This window comes from Falco biarmicus, chromosome 1, assembly GCF_023638135.1.
Source record: "Falco biarmicus isolate bFalBia1 chromosome 1, bFalBia1.pri, whole genome shotgun sequence".
In the NCBI taxonomy this organism is placed as follows: domain Eukaryota; kingdom Metazoa; phylum Chordata; class Aves; order Falconiformes; family Falconidae; genus Falco; species Falco biarmicus.
This window is the reverse complement of record NC_079288.1, coordinates 31,410,973-31,430,393: the sequence shown is the minus strand read 5'-3', so window position 1 is coordinate 31,430,393 and position 19,421 is coordinate 31,410,973. Positions and strand designations below refer to the sequence as shown.

The 19,421-nt window shown below is 52.2% G+C and overlaps 1 protein-coding gene across 8 annotated transcripts; it reads left to right on the top strand.

Moving 5' to 3' along the window:
- The first annotated feature begins 78 nt into the window (after positions 1–78).
- Positions 79–19,257, top strand: CAMKK2 (calcium/calmodulin dependent protein kinase kinase 2). 8 transcript variants are annotated; one of them, XM_056343588.1, is made up of 18 exons: positions 79–577; positions 6,123–6,243; positions 6,688–7,171; positions 7,898–7,945; positions 8,352–8,405; positions 8,563–8,614; positions 8,707–8,840; positions 9,488–9,524; positions 10,339–10,360; positions 10,652–10,740; positions 10,987–11,186; positions 11,277–11,330; positions 11,798–11,871; positions 12,400–12,487; positions 12,735–12,830; positions 13,387–13,515; positions 15,440–15,540; positions 15,927–19,257. In XM_056343588.1, exons 3-18 carry the CDS (start codon positions 6,737–6,739, stop codon positions 16,000–16,002), a joined length of 1,689 nt encoding a protein of 562 aa, XP_056199563.1. In that variant the 5' UTR covers positions 79–577; positions 6,123–6,243; positions 6,688–6,736; the 3' UTR covers positions 16,003–19,257. The 8 variants fall into 8 exon arrangements, with proteins under 8 accessions (XP_056199563.1, XP_056199582.1, XP_056199573.1 ...); XM_056343607.1 differs by lacking the exon at positions 79–577 and adding an exon at positions 989–1,013; XM_056343598.1 differs by lacking the exon at positions 79–577 and adding an exon at positions 1,344–1,367.
- The last annotated feature ends 164 nt before the right edge of the window (positions 19,258–19,421 follow it).

Here is a 19,421-nt window from a genome sequence, read left to right as displayed (position 1 = left end):
TGGCCTTGAGCAGAGTGGCTGAGGAGACCAAAGAGCACTAAACAAAAGTCCCAGCCCGGCTGAAATGTTTTTATTGTGTATGTTCTCCCGTAGGCCCTGCATATAACTTACCTGCTCTGGTTTTATGGGTGAATAAATGAAGATCGCAGCTAACGGTATCTGATATGCCGCTGTTGACTTCTAGCAATGAGATCCTCGTTTTGGAAGAAAAAATAATTTTGGATGTAGTGTGGGATTTCAAGACAGATGGGATTGCACTTTGTGGGTGTAAACCTTTTGTGGGTGAACCTTGGGGCCGGGGGTGCCAGTCCTTTCACCTTGGGACAACATAAAAGCTGAACATCGTTGGTGTAAGTGCTCGGAGATACCTTGCCAGGAAGCGCTAGATTAAGCCGTGGCGCTGTTAGCAACCAGAAAGCAAAACCAGACCTAAACCTGGCTCCTCTGGAGCCCAGCCGGGTAAGGCAGGAAGAGAATGTCAAGATTTCAGAAAACACTAAGATGTGGTTGAAACAAGGGTCGTCCAGTGCTAGTTTATGCATCCCGTTAATCAGCGTTGCAAGGCGGCTGTTGGCAGGTAAGTGCTTTGATTTTAAAATAGTATTTAAAATAAATAATAATTTAAAAAGTAGATTTTAAGAAGTCTCCTAACAGTGAAGAGTAACCCAGTGAGGTGGGAATGATGGTTTTGGTGGCTCGCCCCCGCTCAGCTATGTTTTATCAGCGCTGAGGAGTTCAATCCATAAAACATTTGGAGCACCTACGATTTCACCAGAGGTGCATAAAACCTGATTTCTAGAGTGGCTCTGAAGATCCTGGTCAGAATAGCAGCGTTTATCCATAAAGCTCCCACGGGAGCGTGGCTCTGCTCCGGGGAGTTGTACAAATGGGTATGTGGTGCCCACAAGTGCATCTTCACGCAAACTGAGGAGGAGGGTTTGTGCCGGCGTGGCGTTCGCGTGGGCTCAAGGTTGAAGCTGTTGCTCCGTGTGGAGTCGATCAGAAAACTGCAGGTGAGCTCAAAGTGGGGATGGTGGTGGATGGGGATGTGCTCAATGTGACAAACTGAACGAGGAGCACAGACAAAGCAAGAGAGATGGTCCCCAAAGGCTGATGCCGGGCGGGGAGGTAAAGGCCGTGTCTGAGTGGGAGTGTTGCCTCTGTCCCCGCACTGCAGAACTGCGGCTCGGTGGCGGTGATGGCCCAGTGATGGCCGCGGTGGCCCAGTGGTGGCTGCAGTGCCATTTCCAACCAACCGGTTTCTAAACCCCCCTTTAGGCGATGGTTTCAGAGGTGTCGGGCAACCAGCTGGAGCCGATGCAGGTCACCCAGTTTGGCCCCAGTTGACCCCACTCCGGAAATTGAGGGTGTGTACGAGGGCAGGGGGCCGAGCCCCAGCGGGGGGATGCTGCGGGCTGTGTCCCTCAGAGGGTGGGATGCGGGGGATGCTGCGGGTTGTGTCCCTCGGGGTTTGGGGGGGGCAGGATGTGGGGTCCCACAGTGGGACCCCCCGGGCAGGGGCGTTGCAGCCCGCGGCTGCGCTACGGGTCGAGGTGGGGCAGCGCAGCTCGCCGGAGGGGGAGGGAAAATGCACACGAAAAATTGGTGTATATATATATAAATTATATATAAAAATAAAAAAAAAAAAACACCCGAAAGAAGGGCTTATGGGGGGGTGGGCGGGAGGATGCTGCTGCCCGGGGGGAAACCTCCCCTTCCCTGGGGCGGAGCGGGGCCTCCCTCCCTCCCTCCTCCTTCCCTCCTCCCTCCCTCCTTCCCTCCCTGCCCCCCCCCCTCCCTCGCTGCCGCCGCCGGAGCGGAACCGAAAGCGAAGGCGGCGCCGTGCGGCCGCGGGTGGCCCAGCGCGCCGGGGGCTGCGGGGGCTGCGGGTTCCCCCCCCCTCCCGCCGGCGGAGCGGCGCGTCCCGCCAGGTCGGTGCCGCGGGGGCGGACGGGGGGGCCCGGCCGGGGGCAGCTCCCGCGGCTGCGGAGACAAAGCCGCGCCCGGAGGGACCGGCCGGCGGCGGGCGTGGGCGGCGGGGCCGGGGATGCCCTGGAGCAGGTACCGGCGCCTCCTCAAGCGGGGCTTTCCCGGCGGGCTGGCCGCCGGCCCGGGCAGGGATTTGGGCGGGGAGGGGTAGGATCGGGGCTGGTGGTTCCCCAGCCCGCTGCGGGGAGCTGCGCGGAGGCCGGCCGGGCCCGGCAGGAATCCCTCCATCCATCCATCCCTCCATCCATCCATCCCTCCATCCCTGCGGCCGCCCGCGCGCGCCGGTGGTACCCGGCGGGCTGGCAGCATCGCAGGCGCGGGGGGGGACACAGGCTAGTGGCCGGCCCCGCCACACCGGGTGTCCCGCAGACCCCACGGGGCTCCTGCCCGGGGAGGGGAGGGCTCGGAGCTGGGGGACTGGGGTGAGTTAGGCCGTGGGGCTGGGAAAAGGAGGGGAGCTTTAAGGTCAAGAGGCAAGAGAGAGGCCAGAAGATGGAGGGGATGGAGCTGGTGGAGTGATGGTGTACAGGGGACAGGTCCCGTTAGGAAAAGCCACATGCTGGGTCGCTGCGAGGGACCCAGCGTGGTTAGGAGGTGGGACGCGGCCACCACGTGCATGACACGGAGGAGCACTGTGAAGGTGACGGTAAAGACCAAAAGCAGGTGCAGGCTGATCGTAGGAAGCGGGTGCAATGGAGCCGTGGGCTGACCAAGCGGCTGTGCAGTGTGACAGGAGAAGAAACCATCCCTGGGGACAGGAGCAGGTTGTCCTTAGGGCCTTAGGACCATGCTGGGGAGGGGACTGGACGTGCGGTGGCTGTGGGCACTGGAGCTGCCTTCAGGGCCCCCGACTGGAGTGGCAGCCCTTCTGGGGGAAGGAGCCCTGACCCTCTCCATGAGCACTTTGTTTTGGGAAAAACAGCCACTAAAACCTGAGAGCCCATCCCTGAGAGCGCTGCAAGGGGGGGCTGAGCCACCAGTGCTGTTCTGAGGAAGGCGCAGTTATCAGATCGCGGAGGTAATTGGGAGGAGGTTTTGCTTTCAACTCAGCCCTAATGTCTTTTAAGTGGTGTTCACAAAGCACAGAACCACTCCGTTTCCACTTTCATGGGCATCACAGGCTGGAGCCGATTCCTGGAGAGCCAGGAGCCACTTGCCAGCGCTGGACAAGGTGATGGTGGTGCCCTGAGCTCATCCCGGCCTGTGCTCAATGCTGTGCCCGGAGCTTACACTCCCTTTGGGATGCTCATTATATGTTACTTTAAGCAGTATTAGGTAGTATCATCAAGATTATAAAAAATCTTGGTAAAAATGTTTTTTCACTCCTATTGAAACCTCCCACAGGGTTTCTCATGCTGTTACAATGCTATCAGCCCAGCTTTCCATTTTTTCCCCACTTCTTTCCAATCCCTGTGTTGGATGGGCCAGGCAGCGCAGGAGGCTCTTCCATTCACCCTGGGGGCAATGGGAAGCTTTGCTGCTCGGGCACAGGGACCCAGCACAGATGGGGGCTGGGTGCCAGTTTCCAGTATCTCGTTATTTTGGGTGTCCTCTGACTTCTAGAGAAGCTGCTGAGAGATTTTTTTCCATTAAAAGTCAGGCGGGGATGCATATGGTCTTTGTATATTACAGTGACTAATATATTTCTGGCAAGGTCTGCGCTTGCCCGTAGGAAGGGAAACTGTGATCGATGCCCCCGTTGCTGCAGATGACACCGCTCTTGGCACTGGTGCTTCCACTGCTGACCGTGACCAGGGAAAGCAAAATAGCCACTGGACTCTGCCCAGCACGAGCCGATAACAGCCCCCCTGCACTGGCCCAGTTAACTTTTAACCACAGACCATCGGTGGCAGCGGGGGGAGGATCCTCTGCAAGTAAAATCAGCCTTGCACCTGCGTAGAGAAAGAGCTCCAGGGAGGGAAGGACAGGCCAATGTGTCTGCACCCTCTGATTTAAATCTGAGCAGCCAGTGCTGGCTGTGAGGTTTCATCCTCTGCACCCTCTGAAATCAGTCGGTGCATTCCCAGCCAGAGGTGGCCGCATCCCAGCAGGGACCAGGCAGGGACCACACGCCCACAGCAGAGCTGGTGCAAAAGGAGGGGGCTGTAAAAATCACTTCACCCTCGTGGGGGCTGATTTCACTCCCATTCGTTTTTGCTAAGCCACGTGGACACTGAGAGAGAGAGCCACTGCCAGGGTTTCACAGACCTCTTTTCATTTTAATATCCTTCTCCTTGCTGAATTAGATGCGAGACTGATTGCTTCGATAATCCTGCCGCAGCCGCTATGGGTTATATATGGATTGCAGCCAAAAGCCGTGCCGATAAATCATTCCTATACACTAGGCTGTTATATTTCCTGAGGATTTTGTGGGCATGTGCTGCTCGCTTTTACATAAGGATCTGCTAGAGCTCACACCAGAATGCGCCAGTTTTCCCTGGGCAAGGACCTGGGTGGGTTGGTGAAACCAAAGCCCCTGGGCTGTATTTTCATTCTTTGGGTTTATTTCCCACATTCTAGCTATTTTAGTTTTTCCTCTGGCTGGGAATACAGCTGTTCTCCTCCTCTCAGCCTCCCCGTGTGCTTATTAAGGAGAACTGGCTGCATTATCGTTAGCAGTTATCCCACATCCCTCGGGGCGGTGTTCAACAGTGGGATCCCACTTTTGGGTTTCTCTTGGGGAAGGTACCATCTTGGCTGGCCAAACCCCATGCCCAGCGCCTTTGCACACACACACAAAGAAAAAACCCTTCGATTTTTCACCCCAGCTGATGTCACGAAGGTGCTTGGATGACTTTTAGCCTGTTTACAGAGCTCGGGGAAGCTTGTTTGAATTAATCAGCCTTGATATGTTTATCCTGGTCAAGCCAATTAACTCCCACTGGCCAGGGCATGCTCGGCTCTGAAGTGTGGCCGAGACTTTGTAACTCGATGTTGCTCTAGCCCAGCAAAGATTGGTGTGAACCCTCGGAAATTCAGACGCAGGTGATGCTCTGAGGGCAGGATGGGATGCCTGGCTGTGCTGTGCCACCGCTGGGGACCGGTGCTACAGCCGGTGATGATGCTGGGGTGGCTTCATCCCGGGGCCGCGCTGATGAGCTGCCTTTTTTGGTGTGGCTGCGGTGCACGGTGAGGGTAGAGGGCACGGTGTTCGGCATCGGCTCCGGCTTTGGGGGACAGCTATTTATACGTGCCCACTGGCAGGGCGCCCAAAGCAAGCCAGGCAAACAGCAACTGGCCTCAAAATGTATCCCTGCGGGTTCAGGATGAATTGGGGCGGGGGGGCTGCCTGTTTATTTTAATCCATTGGGGAGTGCATTAAAACACGCCAGTGTAGCCGCCAGCAGCACCGGGACTGGGGGGGCGGGAGAGAATTTTGCAGCCACGATGCCTGAGATGCCCCTGCTTGGCTTGGCTGGCAGCTCCTGGCTCTCTTGCCCAGCAAAGCCCCAGCCAGGAGCAGATCCAGCCCCACGAAACGCAGCGTTTCTGAAATAGTTTGTCCTTGTTGCTGTTCGTCGGCTTATTTATAGCCTTCCCATCCCCTGCCTTTTTCTGCGCCTTGAAGCAGCAAGCGGCACCAGGTCGGCTTTAGCTCCGGGCTGATCCCGCTCAGGCAAAAAAGCTCCGGTTTATAGATTGGTGTTGAAAACAGCAATTAGGCCATTGTGAAGCCTGGAGAAAGGGGGAGATGATTTGATTTCTGTACTTGACCCATAATTTCTGCTGGGCTGATTCAGAGTGGTTGTGCTGCGGGGGCATCGCAGAAACTTCAATGGAGCTGAGTGGAGCTAATTTTATCCGGCCGCCTCGCTGAGGTGTGGGAACCAGGCAGAAAAATGCCTCAAACCTTGCTCCTGCTTCTGGGCTGTTTGTTTCGGGATATTTTTTTGTGCTTGTTTCTGCAGCAACTCATTAACGTAGAAATTAAAACCAGCACCGGTGTCGCAGCAGGGAAGAGCGATGGTTTATAACCAACCAGCCATCGAACTGCCCTGGCTGCTGCAGAGCACCTGTCACATGTGAATTAACACTGTTTTCTCCCCTTTTAAAGTTATTATTTAATGATGTGATTTTTTTAAAGAATTCTTTGTTGCTAACAAAATTGTTTTCTTATTTATCTCGCGGTTCAGGAACCGTATTTTTGCACAGAAGGCTGTAGGGAACCTGGGGCGAGGAAGAGAAATTGCTGGCAATGACGGGCTGCAGGAGGAGGCAGTGAGCCAGGGGGGCTGATCCTGCACCCCATGCTTGGTAAGTGGGTCCCCGTGCCCCTGAGCTGCTTCATTTGGGGGGGTGGGGGGTGGCAGAGATGTGCCCGCTCCGACTGCAGGACTGAGCAGTAAAGCAGGGAACTGAGCTGTATTTTTGCTGGTAGAGTGCAGGGCCGGATCCTGCCCCTGTAAAATGCCCCTTTTGGGGGTGTTTCTGTAGTGGAGGTGCTGGGGTGGTTATTCCCTGGAGGCATTTAAATAAAGGGCGTGGAAGGAGCAGTGGTGGTGGCCTTGGGGCTGAGGCTGGCCCCTGCCAGGGGTCTGCCCCACGGCAGGGTGGGTGCACATCCCGGTGCCATCCTGTGCCACCGCCTTTGGCTTTACCATCCCCTATGGGACGAATAAATTAATCTGCAGAGTAATGACCAGCGGGAGGACATCTGGCTTGCCGAGGGAGCCTGGCTGAGCTGCTCTGTGTTTGCAGGCATGCCCCCCCATCACAGCATGGCCGGGATGAGGCCGTCGGTCGCACCATGCCATCATGCGTCCCCAGCAGCTTGCCCACCCCACGGCCCCTCTGCCGTGATGGAGGCTGCGGCCACCGAGCCCCTGGGGTGCTGCAGGACCCCCCGCCGCTGAGCCCCTGCCGCCCCAGCATGGCCTCACTCATTGTGGTGACCGAGTACGACGCGACAGGGAGTGCGAGCGAGGAGGAGATGAACGCGCCCGGTGGCGAGGGTTTCGGGGATGGCCGGGAGCCGAGGGCAAAGCTGCACCTCTCTGGCCGAAAGCTGTCCCTGCAGGAGCGGTCGCAGCCTGCCCACTCACCCGGGGCTGGCGATGGCACCAACGAACGCTTCATCTACCCGTCCCTCCCTTACTCGCCGGTGACGTCCCCGCATTCCTCCCCGCGCCTGCCGCGGCGGCCGACGGTGGAGTCAAACCGCGTGTCCATCACGGGGCTGCAGGTGAGGGGGATGAACACCGCTCCCGCAGTCCTCCTGCCCCCGTCCTCCTGGTTTCACCCTCTCCGTGGCTTTGCTTCTTGCTTGTTTTTTTGGGATAAAACCCCACAGAGGTGGTGAGATATCCTGGTCCATCCTGGGCTGGGGGCACAGCCCTCGAGGAGGGGGACCCCGCAGCTCACCGCATTTCATGCCTTTTGCAGATGCCACCAGCTCTCATGGCTGTGTTTCTTGGGGACCTGGCGGCATACCATGATTTTCCTTTTCTCCCCTCCCAAATAAAAAAAGAGAGAAACCTGCTGAGATCTAAAGAGAAAACGGCCCTGCCTGCCCCCAGCCTGCCAGCAAACAGGCAACAAGTGGCTGCTTTGCCCATTAAAAATAAAAATAGTCAATGCCAGGTCACCGGTGTTAAACTCCCCGGGGCTCTCTTGGCCGCTGATCCCCACTGCTGCCTGCCTGCCGTGCGATCTTGTTCCACGTGAGCAGACAATATTGCCTGCCCAGCCGTTAACATTTGTAATTAGCCATCTATAAACACGCCGACGCATGGCCGGGCGGCTGGCGTTTATGGCTCATGGCTCAAAGCTGTCCAGCCCCGAGCGAGCGCCCGGGCAGAGCGGAGTAGGGGGTGAGTTTGCAGAGAAAGTTTTGCTGGAGATGTAAGAGGAGGAGAGCAAACACTAGTGGTTTCGTGGCTCTTCTCCGACCGCCCCTCTCTCCCCGCAGGACTGTGTGCAGCTCAACCAGTACAAGCTGAAGGATGAGATTGGGAAGGTGAGCGTTGGCCGGGTTTGGGGTGGGATGGGGCGACTGAGGGTAGCAGGGCAGTGGGCTCACTTTTGCTTTCCAGCTGGTGAGGCGGCACATTCAGCCACTTGCCACAGCAACTTGGCCAGCTCCTCGCTGCGACGCCAGTCTCTTCTGGGTGGTGCTGATTGAATTGAAATTTTTTTAATTACCATTAATTTTCACCATTCCCCCTCCCTCCCATGAAATGGGGCATTTGAAGCCTTTCTTTGCCAGCAGTGTGATGCCAGACTGTATGCCCCGCTCCTCCCAGCATCGCCCACCAGCTCGGGGATCCGGGTGGGGCTGGGTTTGGGAACAAGCCCGGTTTGGTGCTCTGGGGGTTTTTTTGGGCTGTCCCTAACTGGTCCCCCATGGCTGTGCCCCTCTATAGGGCTCCTATGGGGTGGTGAAGCTGGCCTACAACGAAGACGATAACACCTACTATGTGAGTAGCACTCGGCCTCGGAGCTCACAGTGGAGGGGGTGGGATGGGGATGGATCCCCTCTGCTGACTCCCTGCCCAGCTCCCTGCTGGCCCCATTCTGCTGGCCCCATTTTATCCTTGATTTGCCCCAAATCCCACATTTTTTCCCCTCTTTCAGGCAATGAAGGTTCTTTCAAAAAAGAAGCTGATGAGACAGGCAGGCTTCCCCCGTAAGTGGCACCAAAGCTTTAGGGTGGGGGATGCTTTGGGGACCACGGGGGCTCATTCCCGACTGGACACCCCGTCTTTCCCTTTCCCACAGGCCGCCCACCGCCCCGCGGGGCCAAAGCTGCCTCCGAGGGCTGCCTGCAGCCCAAGGGGCCCATCGAGCAGGTCTACCAGGAGATCGCCATCCTGAAGAAGCTGGACCACCCCAACGTGGTGAAGCTGGTGGAGGTGAGCACCAGGCAGCCCCTTTCCAAACACCAGCCCGAGTGTGCAGGAGCCTGGATGCTGCTGGGATGGGTGGAGGGGAGCGACCACAGCAGGGCTGGGTTGGCCGTGGCAGGTCCTGCCTATGGGAGACTTGTGCTTTCCCTGGTTTAAAAGGTTTTTCATTCCCACCTCCCAAAAGAGGATTTTTTGGCTTCCTTGCCCAGAAAGGGAAATGCAGAAAAATGTTGTTTCCTTGGAAGAAACAAGTGCTCAGATGGGGTCTGGGGAGGAACTGGTGTTTCTGCGAGCTCTGCGGTACAGCCGCTCTGCCCTCCGCCCACTGCCTGCATGAAACGGTCCAAAAATCAAGAACTAAGGATGTGCAGGCTGGAGTTTATTTGGATCATGAGTCAGATGATGCTTCCTGTGTGTTTTAAATATTTACTTCCTTGAAGTACAGCTATATCTCTGTCCTCTTTTTTCCCCCACCCCTTGTGGGTAGAAGCTTGGAGATTCGCAGACCTCGCTGGTGGTGCAGATGGTGCAGGACTGAGACAGCTGCTATATAAAAAATCATAGAATCATTTAGGTTGGAAAAGATCTTTCACAATGTTTAATTTGCAAGGGGTTTTGGTGCTGTTTAACTGCCTTTCTGCTTCTTTCGGCAGGTCCTGGATGACCCCAGCGAGGACCACCTGTACATGGGTAACTGCCCACTGCTCTGTGGCGCTCATGGGGTGTCAGCAGGATGGGAGTTTGCTGGGGAAAAGGGTTCCCCCCATGTTTCGGGGTGTCTGTGTGTGGGGTTGAGTCTCTGCTCTGGAACAGGTGTGGCCTGCATGTGCTGGAGGAGCAACTCCCTTCTAATGGTCGGAGCAAGTGGGATCCATTCCAGGTTCAGAGAGGAGACAGGAGTGCTTTATAGCACTTTATAGGCTTTAATTCAACATCAGCACATGCTTTGCCATGAAAGGCACCAGCATTTATGTTCTCAGCTTTGAAGCCAGGCTGCTAGAAAGTAGCTTTATTTCTTTGGCTTTGAGAACAAGGCACATGTTAATTATCCATGGTATGGATGAGCCGCTTCCCAACCTGGCTTGCAGACGGCAGTGGCTTGCTTGATGTAAATACACACACTTTTGGAGGAGGCATTTCTCTTGCATCGTTTATGTTCAGCCTGTACTAGAGAAGGAGTGTGCGATACCGTCATGGCCAAGCACGGAGTGGGGGCTTGGCTATGGTTTCACAGGCAAACTGAGGGGTTTGGGGTGCCGGGGAGGGGGGGCACTTCATGATGCTGAAGCTGCAGCACTGAGAAGGTAGTTGGTACCATCCCCTTAACTAAAAATGGGAGCAACCAAAATGCAATGTGCCTTGCATAAGATGGCATCTCCTTTTTAAAAAAATATATTATTTTTAGAATGTTTGTCATTAAAATAATGGCTTTTGTGCTGAGACTGTGCTCGCAGGAGCTCCAACCTGTAAGTGATCTGTAATCACCTTCTCTTTTGTGTTTCAGTGTTTGAACTGGTGAAGCAAGGGTGAGTATTGAACTCCAGATCTAAACCTCCTAAAGCATGACCGTGAGATGGGTTTGTGGGTGGCACAGCTCGGCCACCTGAGGCGGGCACGGGACGCAGAGGCAATGAGGAGATTCATGGTGGGTCTCCCAGGGTTTGGGTAGCATCTACCCAACCTAGTGGCAGTTGTGTACACCCTGTATGTGCCTGCATTTGGGGCTGCATGCTGGTGCCAGCCAGTGCCAAAGCCTCTGGGACAGGTTTCGACACATCTGGATGGGGAACGAGGTCTGTTCTCTCTTGCCTTTGCAGCCCCGTGATGGAAATCCCAACGCTGAAACCTCTCAGTGAGGACCAGGCTCGGTTCTACTTCCAGGATCTGATCAAGGGCATTGAATACTGTAAGTATCTGTGCAAAAAAGTTGGGATTTCTCTCTTTTTTTTTTTTTTTTTTTAAACACCTGGGGCTGGACTTTCTGCTGCTGTACAGTGCCATTTCTGGTGGCTCATGCTATTGCACAGAGGTTTTTGAAGCTGGGGCTGGTGGTGATGTTAGCAGAAAGGCTTAGAGCCATGCAGGGGCTTTGTGGCTCCTTTGCTGCAGACTGACGGCGCTGCTGAATCGCTGTTTTTTCCTTTGGCTGCAGTGCACTATCAAAAGATAATCCACCGGGATATTAAACCTTCCAACCTCCTTGTGGGGGAAGACGGGCACATCAAGATTGCTGACTTTGGAGTGAGCAATGAGTTCAAGGGAGCTGATGCCCTTTTAACCAACACAGTGGGTACCCCCGCCTTCATGGCCCCAGAGACACTCTCAGAAACCAGGAAAATCTTCTCTGGAAAGGTATTTAATAGCAACTTGAGGGTTTTCAGATGAATCTTCCTTGTACACAATGTCCATTGCAGATCTAACTATGCTTTCTTCGCTCTGCAGGCTTTGGATGTCTGGGCCATGGGGATCACACTGTACTGCTTCGTGTTTGGGCAGGTGATGAGATTGAATTTTTGGTGCTGTTGGTGGTTAGGGGGGGTTGGTGTGTGCCTCCACATGCCAGGAACGTGGTGGGATTTGCACCCTGCCCCCCTGTTTGAGCAGTTGGGTAATGCCAAGAGGAGATGGGGATGTGTGGGTGGAAATGGGAAACCTCTGCCTGTCCACAGAGCGGGTGCAGCCAGAACGTCCGTGTTTCTCTTTTTCCCTGGGGAAAAAATTCTGTCCCTGGCCAGATTTTTTTAAGAAAGGAGCTGTTGTAGTAATTTGGTCATTCTTAGTCAATTTTCTTTTCATTGTGTTTCAAAGAAGACGTTGATATAACAGGAAATCTTCTGGTATTTCCCTGTAATTGGGTCCTTGCTCTTTCAGACCCTGCGAGATCCCCATGCTGGACTGAAGCCCCATTGCCGCTTCTTAACAGAGGTTGTTGCTTTTCTCATTGCTCTTTTTCTTCACGGCAGTGCCCTTTTATGGATGAAAGGATCCTGAGTTTACACAATAAAATCAAGACCCAAACGCTGGAGTTCCCAGACCAGTAAGTACTCAATCCCCCCACCGAGCCCCCAGCCTTTATTTAAAAGCTCATTTGAGCCATTTCTCAAGCGCTGCCTGGGTGGGGCTGGATCTGCTTGGCTGTGGTTTTGCAAAACTCAGTCTCTGAGCCCTTCTGTTGGCCCTCTGCCCCAGAAAACTTCCTTTGTATTAAACATGAAGGCAACATCTCTTGGTTTGCAGCTGCCAGAGAAGGAGCATTTGAAATTGAAGAGTTGCTGCCTGTTGGCTTTTCGCCTGGGTGGAGCAGCCCTGTACACATGGCATCACACTTCGGATTGCCCAAGAAGGGGATATTTTGCTTCCCTGGGGAGATTGGGGAGGAAACCTGGATTTTGGGTTTTTTTTGGGTTGTGCACCTGGGTGCACAAGTACCCAGAGCTGCATCCTTGCCAGGGCTGGGGTCCAGCCTCAGCCCGCATGGGAAAGCCCACGGTGGCTGGCACTGGGGTGAGGAAAGTGGGCAGCATCCATCCCCTTCCCCATCTCATCTCCCCTCTCCTTTCCTTAGGCCAGAAGTTACAGACTTCTTGAAGGATTTGATTACACGGATGCTGGATAAAAATCCTGAATCTAGGATTTCGGTCCCAGAAATCAAGGTACTGACCCAACCCCCTGGTGTTGGCTGTGGATTCTCTTCTGTTGGGTTCTCCTTGCTCGGCTTTTTTTGGGAGTCAGTTTGATCGCGCCAGGCTAGGTCCTCCCCCTGTGCCCAGGGCCCCTGGGCAGGTAAGTCCCAGCTCCTTCCCCTGCTCCGGGACCTGCTCAGCTTTGGGACCTTTGGTGCCTACAAGAAGTCACAGGCAAAAGGAAATCCCCTGAGTACAGTATTTCCTCTGCTACCAGGAAAGTACTGTGCAACAGCCTTTCGCAGGAGATTTCTGGTCCTCCGCCCCTGTGGGAGCCTGGAAGGGGCGAGAAGCTGAGAAAATGGAGACTAAGGTAGGGGGAAAGGATTGCGGGGGAATTGCTGAACCGTTTTGTGCTCCTCCGGCAGCTGCCCAAGATGCCAGGTGTGTGGGCAAGGAGAAAGAGGAGTTTCTGCCTTCTGTCATGGATTAATCCAGGTCCCAGACTAGGGCTCGGTGGGTCTCCCCATCACTGCTGCTCATATGTATGGTCTGGAATAAATCACTCCTGCCTCTTGGTGCTGTCTCATCTGTAAGATGAGAATGAAAACAGGGCATCTTCCCTAAAACCCGGATGAGATGGCCAGTGCTGTAGGTCACCAAGATGATTGCTCAGCTGTGTAGATGGGGCCAGCACTGGCTCCGAGTGAGCCACACCATGGCATTTTCTGCTCCGGGCTGAGATGTTCCTGGCGGCGCCAGGGTGAGCTGGCTCGCTGGCAAGATGACATGTCTCTCCCCTGCTCCCTGGTACTTCAGGAGCACATAGGGGCCATAGCTTGGGCAAGGAGATGCGTTTGCCAGGCTTGTGTTGTTTGAGTTACGAAAAAGAGGAAATCGTTCCTGACAGGCTGTGTTATTAATTGAAGTTGCACCCTTGGGTCACCAAGAACGGAGCGGAGCTGCTGCCCACAGAGGATGAGAACTGCACCCTCGTTGAGGTGACGGAGGAGGAGGTGGAAAATTCGGTCAAGCACATCCCCAGCCTGGCCACCGTGGTGAGTACAGGGGAGGTGATGGTCTGTGGACACACACTGGGGTCCACGCTGCCTCCCGAGGCAGTCCTGAACAGCTGGAGGTTGCTGCTGAAGGGCAAAAGCATTGGGCAGGAGGGGAGCAAAGACGTTCCCTCTCTTGGAAACAATCACTGCAAGACTGGGTCTCAGCACCTCGCTGGAGGGGGAGTGCACCCCCCTGCAGCGTGGGGGAATATTTCAGAGTGGTCTCAAAGGGACCCACGAGCAGTCTCCACGCTTGAGCTGGCTGCCTAAATATCACTGTATTTGCTCAGGGCAAAAAAGCATTTAATCCAGGACTTGCCTGCAGCCAGGAGTGGGTGTTCTGGCCAGGCACGAGGAGCTCCTGTCCTGCTCTGCCCATCTGGCCATAGGGGCTGCGGGAGCTTCCCAGGATGGAGATTTTATCTGGGCCACAGCGTGTGCCAGCCCCCACCTGGAGCTATTCTTGGTGAATTAATCTCATCTCTTTTCAAGCTCATATTTTTATTCTCTGCAACCCACTGCAGTGGTGAGAACCACAGTGTAACCCTGCCCTGTGGGTAAAGTGAAATCCTTTTGGGTTTTGAGCATGATGATTTATTTGCTAGCACTTACGCTAGGAGAAATAGCACGCGATCATTTGCAGTTCCCTGGCATGGTGTTATCTGCCTGTGATTTTTTTGAAGTCCAGGTCTCCCTTTGAAGCCCCTTTTTGTGTCTCATGGCTGTGCCCACTTCTGGCCCCATTTCTAGAGCTCTCTCCCATTATCATACCCTGCAGAAGTCTCTTCAATTGTGGATACTTTAATATGCAAATGTGCCTTGCACTGCTCAGGCTAAAAGAGCAGATCTTGCTCTAAAGGGATCACCATTGATGAGGGGGTTTCCCCCTTCTTTTCAGAGGTGACTTGCTGCCATGCAGCAGAGAACGGCTCAGTGCTCCTGGCTCTGTTTGAAAATCCAGGTGTATTTAACACAGTTCAGGGCACATGAACTTTTACTGTCACTCTTGGTTCTTAAATAAGCCAACACCTCCAGGCAGATCTTGTATTTTCCCATTTGCATTTGTTCTTCAAAATTACCCTCCAGTGCCTGATCTTTGTGCATCCACCTGCAGGCATTAACACTCGAGTATGAGGTTCACGTGGCTTCAGCTCTCACGTAAAATGCCTTTCCCCACGGGACCTTGCTGCCATGGGCATTTCAGACATGTAAGGGCTCTCGGTGCGCCACGTGAGCAGATAAATGAGGCACAGAGGGATGAGAAGCGATATAAAATGATGCCGGAGGTCCCCAGAGCAGGATGTAGATGCCAAGGCAGGGTCAAGTGCTGCTCATGCTGTTCTCTGCTCCCATCAGCAAAATAAGTTGGGAGATGCTTGGAAAGAGCCCCAACACTTGCTCTGTACACAGCAGTCTCCAATTGCAGCTGATGCTGGGTAATATTGTATTTTGCAGCCAAAGCTAGACAAACGGCCAATTTTTCACCTTGGTTCTGGTAAATGTTATGGCAAAATTCTGCTTCCTTCTTTCCCTTCTCTTTTTCCATGAATTCTTCTGCCAGGTAATCATGAGGAACTGGGAATTTGCAGGTACTGGACGCAGTAATCAGTAAAACCTGCTTCTGGAGGGGAGAAAATCTTCCCAGGCTTGGTTTTGCTCTCCTTTCCAGCCTTTCGCACCTAGTGTGGCTCTCAGCTGCGTGTTGCACCGTGGGTTTCAGACAAGGATACAGCCCCTGTATGAAACACCTGGAGACTTGTAAACACACTTCCTTCTTCCCTTTTTTTTTTTTTTTTAAGAAAAGAGAACTTTGACTTGTTTTCACTGGTTTTCTTAATTGCTTGGGCACGAGGGTTGGGTGTTCCTGTTGCTCCTGAATGAAAGAAAAGTGTCCCTGATGAATTCCCATTTGGTCTTGCAGATCTTGGTTAAAACCATGATCCGGAAGCGATCCTTTGGGAACCCGTTTGAGGGGAGCAGGAGGGAAGAGCGGTCGTTGTCTGCCCCCGGGAACCTGCTGCCGTAAGTGTCATCGCCTCACCTCAACCCAAAAGGATATTTGCAGCTTGTGTTAATGCTCTGGAAAATGCTGCAAAGCACAGGAGGATAATCTGAGGAGTTGGGCTTTGAATCTTTTTTGTGGGGCCACGATTGGGGTGTCCACACCCCCTCTGCCTGACCCATAACCACTTTATGGGATGATTTTTATGATGTGGCATATCCTGCTGCTCTGATGGGCTGAAAACCATCTTCTTACGGCAGTTCCAGCCTGTTACAGGGGTGCTGGGGGGAGGTGACATGTGCTCAGGGTCCCAAAGGTCTCGTGGCAGGGAAGGGGCAGATGTTGGTGTCTCGTCTGCTTTGCCTTTCTCTGAGTCCCTCAGCAACTGTTTTATTTCCTTTTAAAGCAGGAAACAAGGCAGTGAAGATAATATGAAATGCAACGACTTGCCCAATGTGGGAGAGGAGGAACTTCTTTCATGAACATCAACTTTATGGTTCTGTTGAGCAACTTGGTCCGGGGCACATAATAAAGTGTGCAGCTGAGGATGAGCGATGTTAACAGAGCCTCCACCAAACACAGCATGACATGGCACTATTTCAGTATAATGCTGGATGTAGAGCTTGCACAGCAGCATGTTATAAGACATCCAACTACTTGTCATAAGCATTGAACATCTCCGATTGCTTGGACTGCTGACTTCAAGTGGGAAAGGCACTGGCTGATAGCAGAGAGGTGAGCTATCGCGTTGAGCAGCAACAGTGCTTTGCAAAAAAAAACAAAAAAGCAAAACCAAACCATCAAACAAAAATGCATTTGGATCTGCTTTGACCTGGGTTTAATGTCAGATAATTTCTGGGGACTAGCGCCAGCGCCCCAGGGGTGTTGTACGCCCATTGCATAGGTGGTGGGCACACACAGAATGGTGAAGCTTCTGCAAAGTGGCATATGTGACAGTAAAACTACACATGCACACTTTGAGAGTTCATGACCTACCAGAAGTAATGTTGCATCTATTTCTCATAGTTCTGGTTTGTTTTTAATTGACGCCTTTTTAACCGCATGGGAACAAGGCAAAAACTCACCTTCTCAGCTTTTTAAAGAATGCCTACCTTTGTGAGCCGAGTTGTATTATACAGCATCTTCGGGGTGTTCAGAAAGGGAGGTTAATTACCTCCTAAGGTAATTAACACCTTTCCTAAGGTGTGACTAGGACTTGGTAAGTTGAGTATTCAGTGTATGAAAGGAAAAGGTATTTAAGGGCTTAAGTTCAGTTTGAACTATTTTTGCTGCAGACATACGAGTGAAAGGTGGTGTTTAGCTGAATGTTTGTTTTGAACAGCAGAGGAAGCACTAACAGCAGTTTGTTTATAAATCTTTTACTTGATCTAGGTAGATATCTTATTAAATATAAAATTCAGGGTAAAATCCTTCACTTCCATGTACATTACATGGTTTACTACAATTAAAAATAATACAACTTACGCTATTTTTTAAGTATAGACTTAGGGCTTGCTTAGAATTTAAGATCTTAATGAAATACTTAGATTAGCTAGTAATTTTCAAAGGAACTTTTGTTTTCCAAACTCTTAATCTGGATTTTGGGGCCAATGCTATGTATTTTTTGCAAGTTCGTTACCAGTAATTTGTGAATGCCTGTGGATCAGAGGCTTGTTAGTAAATTAAGTGTATACCTAATTCATGGATTGTTTCTTATGAAGAGCTCTTTCACCTTCAGTCAGATTACTCTGATTATTTTGTGGTGCTTGTAAAAAATAATAATCTATCGTGTGGTGGGAGAGACTCTGGTGTCCCTTTCCCAAGTTTGCTGTGCTCCGACAAAGCTGGAGAACAGCAGGCTGTGGGTGAGCTGGAGAAGAGTCAGGGTTTGCGTGAGGAAAGGCATCACGGTAAGTACAGCTGTTTTGTGGATGGAGCCTGGGGCTGGGAGGGAGAAGGTCTGACCTCTTCTCAGCCTGATTTGTTGTGTGACCTTGAGCGAGGCATTTTAAATGATGGTGTACCCAAAAGAGGGGGAGGATTCGAATGTCCCAAGTGTGTAAGGGACTGCCAAGGCCTAATTCTTTGCCCTGAGGAAGAAGGTGGCACTGGGAGAGACCCAAGTGTTGTGATTAATGGTAAGATCTCTGCCTGCTAACCCTGGACCGTCCTCCTGTCCTTGATCTCGGGCAGCAGAAGCAGCACGCCGAGGTCCTTGGCCCTGCTGCAGTCAGACCTGGCCTGGTAATTCCTGTTTAGGACAGGTCTTTGTTAAAGCCAGGACAGTGTTAGCAAGTGTGCAGGTGCCTACGCAAACTGTCCCTTACATCTTTTGATCATTTGAAGCAATGCCTCCCCTAAATTGCAATTTATTACCAGAACATTGTTCTGGTGGCCTCTTTCCAAAGCCAGTGATGAAGGCTGCTGGTTTAGGAGCAGTACTATGGAGTTTGGAGCCATAAGACACGCACTGTTTCCCTCCTGTTTTAACCCGAGGCTATGCCAAAGCCCTGCAGCTTCAGCTGTGGGGAAACCAAACAGGTGATGGGTGCCAGCACTACTACAGCTGCCTGCTCCTCCTTTCCTAAACTTTTCATTGTGGAAATGAGTGAGAGTGGGCAGCTTGGTTCTCCTACCCTGTAAATGGACTTGTTCTGGGAAAAAAAAAAAAAGAAAAAGAAAAAGAAAAAAATTGCAAACCATAGGGGATCTGATTATTTGTAGCTGGTGCATAGTAATGTGTGTGGTGTGTTTTTGTTAAAGGTGAGTTGTAGAGATGCTCTGTGCTGCATATCTCTGGTTTGTGATTTGTCAGGTGCCTAGCGAGGCAGTTTACATTTACCAAACAGGCTGGCCAGGTGCAATGCAGCTTCTAACCAGCATAAGCTGTACCAGTTCCTCAGCGCCCAGTCACAGTCACTGGGCCTCAGCTATTATCATAGATCAGTGTCTCGGCTACCACAGGCTACCACGGGCTTGGTTCGTAAGGATCCTAAAGCTCAGCACTTCCCTAAGGCGCCCTCCGGCATGTTTGTCTCAGTGCCAGCTCCAGCAGGGCTGCAGCCAAACGCACATTTCTGAAGGAAATTTGATGTAGGTTGTTCTTGTTGATTAGTTCTGTTGAAAGTATGAAGTGTGGCTGTGTCAGGAAGATCTAGCTAAATGCATGACCTGTTAGAGAAGCTGTACTGTATATAAAAACCCGCTCAGTTCCCTAGCTGCTGTTCCTTAGTAGTAATGCTAGCTTTTTTCTTATAGTGAAGTAAACATTTTGCTTGTGCCTTGGAACTGGGCTATAGCTTGATTTCCCCAACTCCCTTCCTTTCAAGCAAGCCCAGTGCTGATGGTAGGCTTAACGCTGGGTACTAAGCCTTTTTGGCTCTGAAAGCACACAGGAAAGTGCTAAGGGGAAACCAGGCCTCTTGTCCGAGTAGTTTTTTCTTGGTGGTCCCCTCTTACCTATCAGGCAATTAATTGATCTGTTTCTTTTCTAAGGTCCTGAACTATTGCTGATTTTTATACTGTTTGTTTAACGACCAAGGCTTGTGTTTCATCCCTACCCCTTTATTATGCATTTAACTTTATCAGGTGTACCAAGTTTAAATACTGTGTATTTACCACTTTTAAACTATATTACCTAAGAAGAAAGGGGAAAAAAACCCCAAACAACTAAGTGTTTTTCCACACAGCTGTTCAAGCTTCTCTGTACAAGTTGAAATAAATGACATGCAACCAAACCCAGAGTTAGTTGATCAAGTGGAACCATTATCCTGTTTGACTGGTCTTTATCAAGTTCCGAGAGTTTGCTCGTTGGAAGAAGAGTCTGAAACCACCTTTCTATGTTAGTGAAGTCTGGTGCTCTACCATTACTGGGGATCTTGGGCTAGGATGAGACCAGAGT

What these genes read in the sequence shown, in the direction of transcription:
- CAMKK2 (XM_056343588.1), top strand. Translation starts at nt 6,737, where the DNA reads ATGCCATCATGCGTCCCCAGCAGCTTGCCCACCCCACGGCCCCTCTGC. An exon ending in TGTCCATCACGGGGCTGCAG is followed by an intron (nt 7,172 to 7,897) that starts GTGAGGGGGATG and finishes CTCTCCCCGCAG; the next exon opens with GACTGTGTGCAGCTCAACCA. An exon ending in GCCCCCGGGAACCTGCTGCC is followed by an intron (nt 15,541 to 15,926) that starts GTAAGTGTCATC and finishes TTCCTTTTAAAG; the next exon opens with CAGGAAACAAGGCAGTGAAG.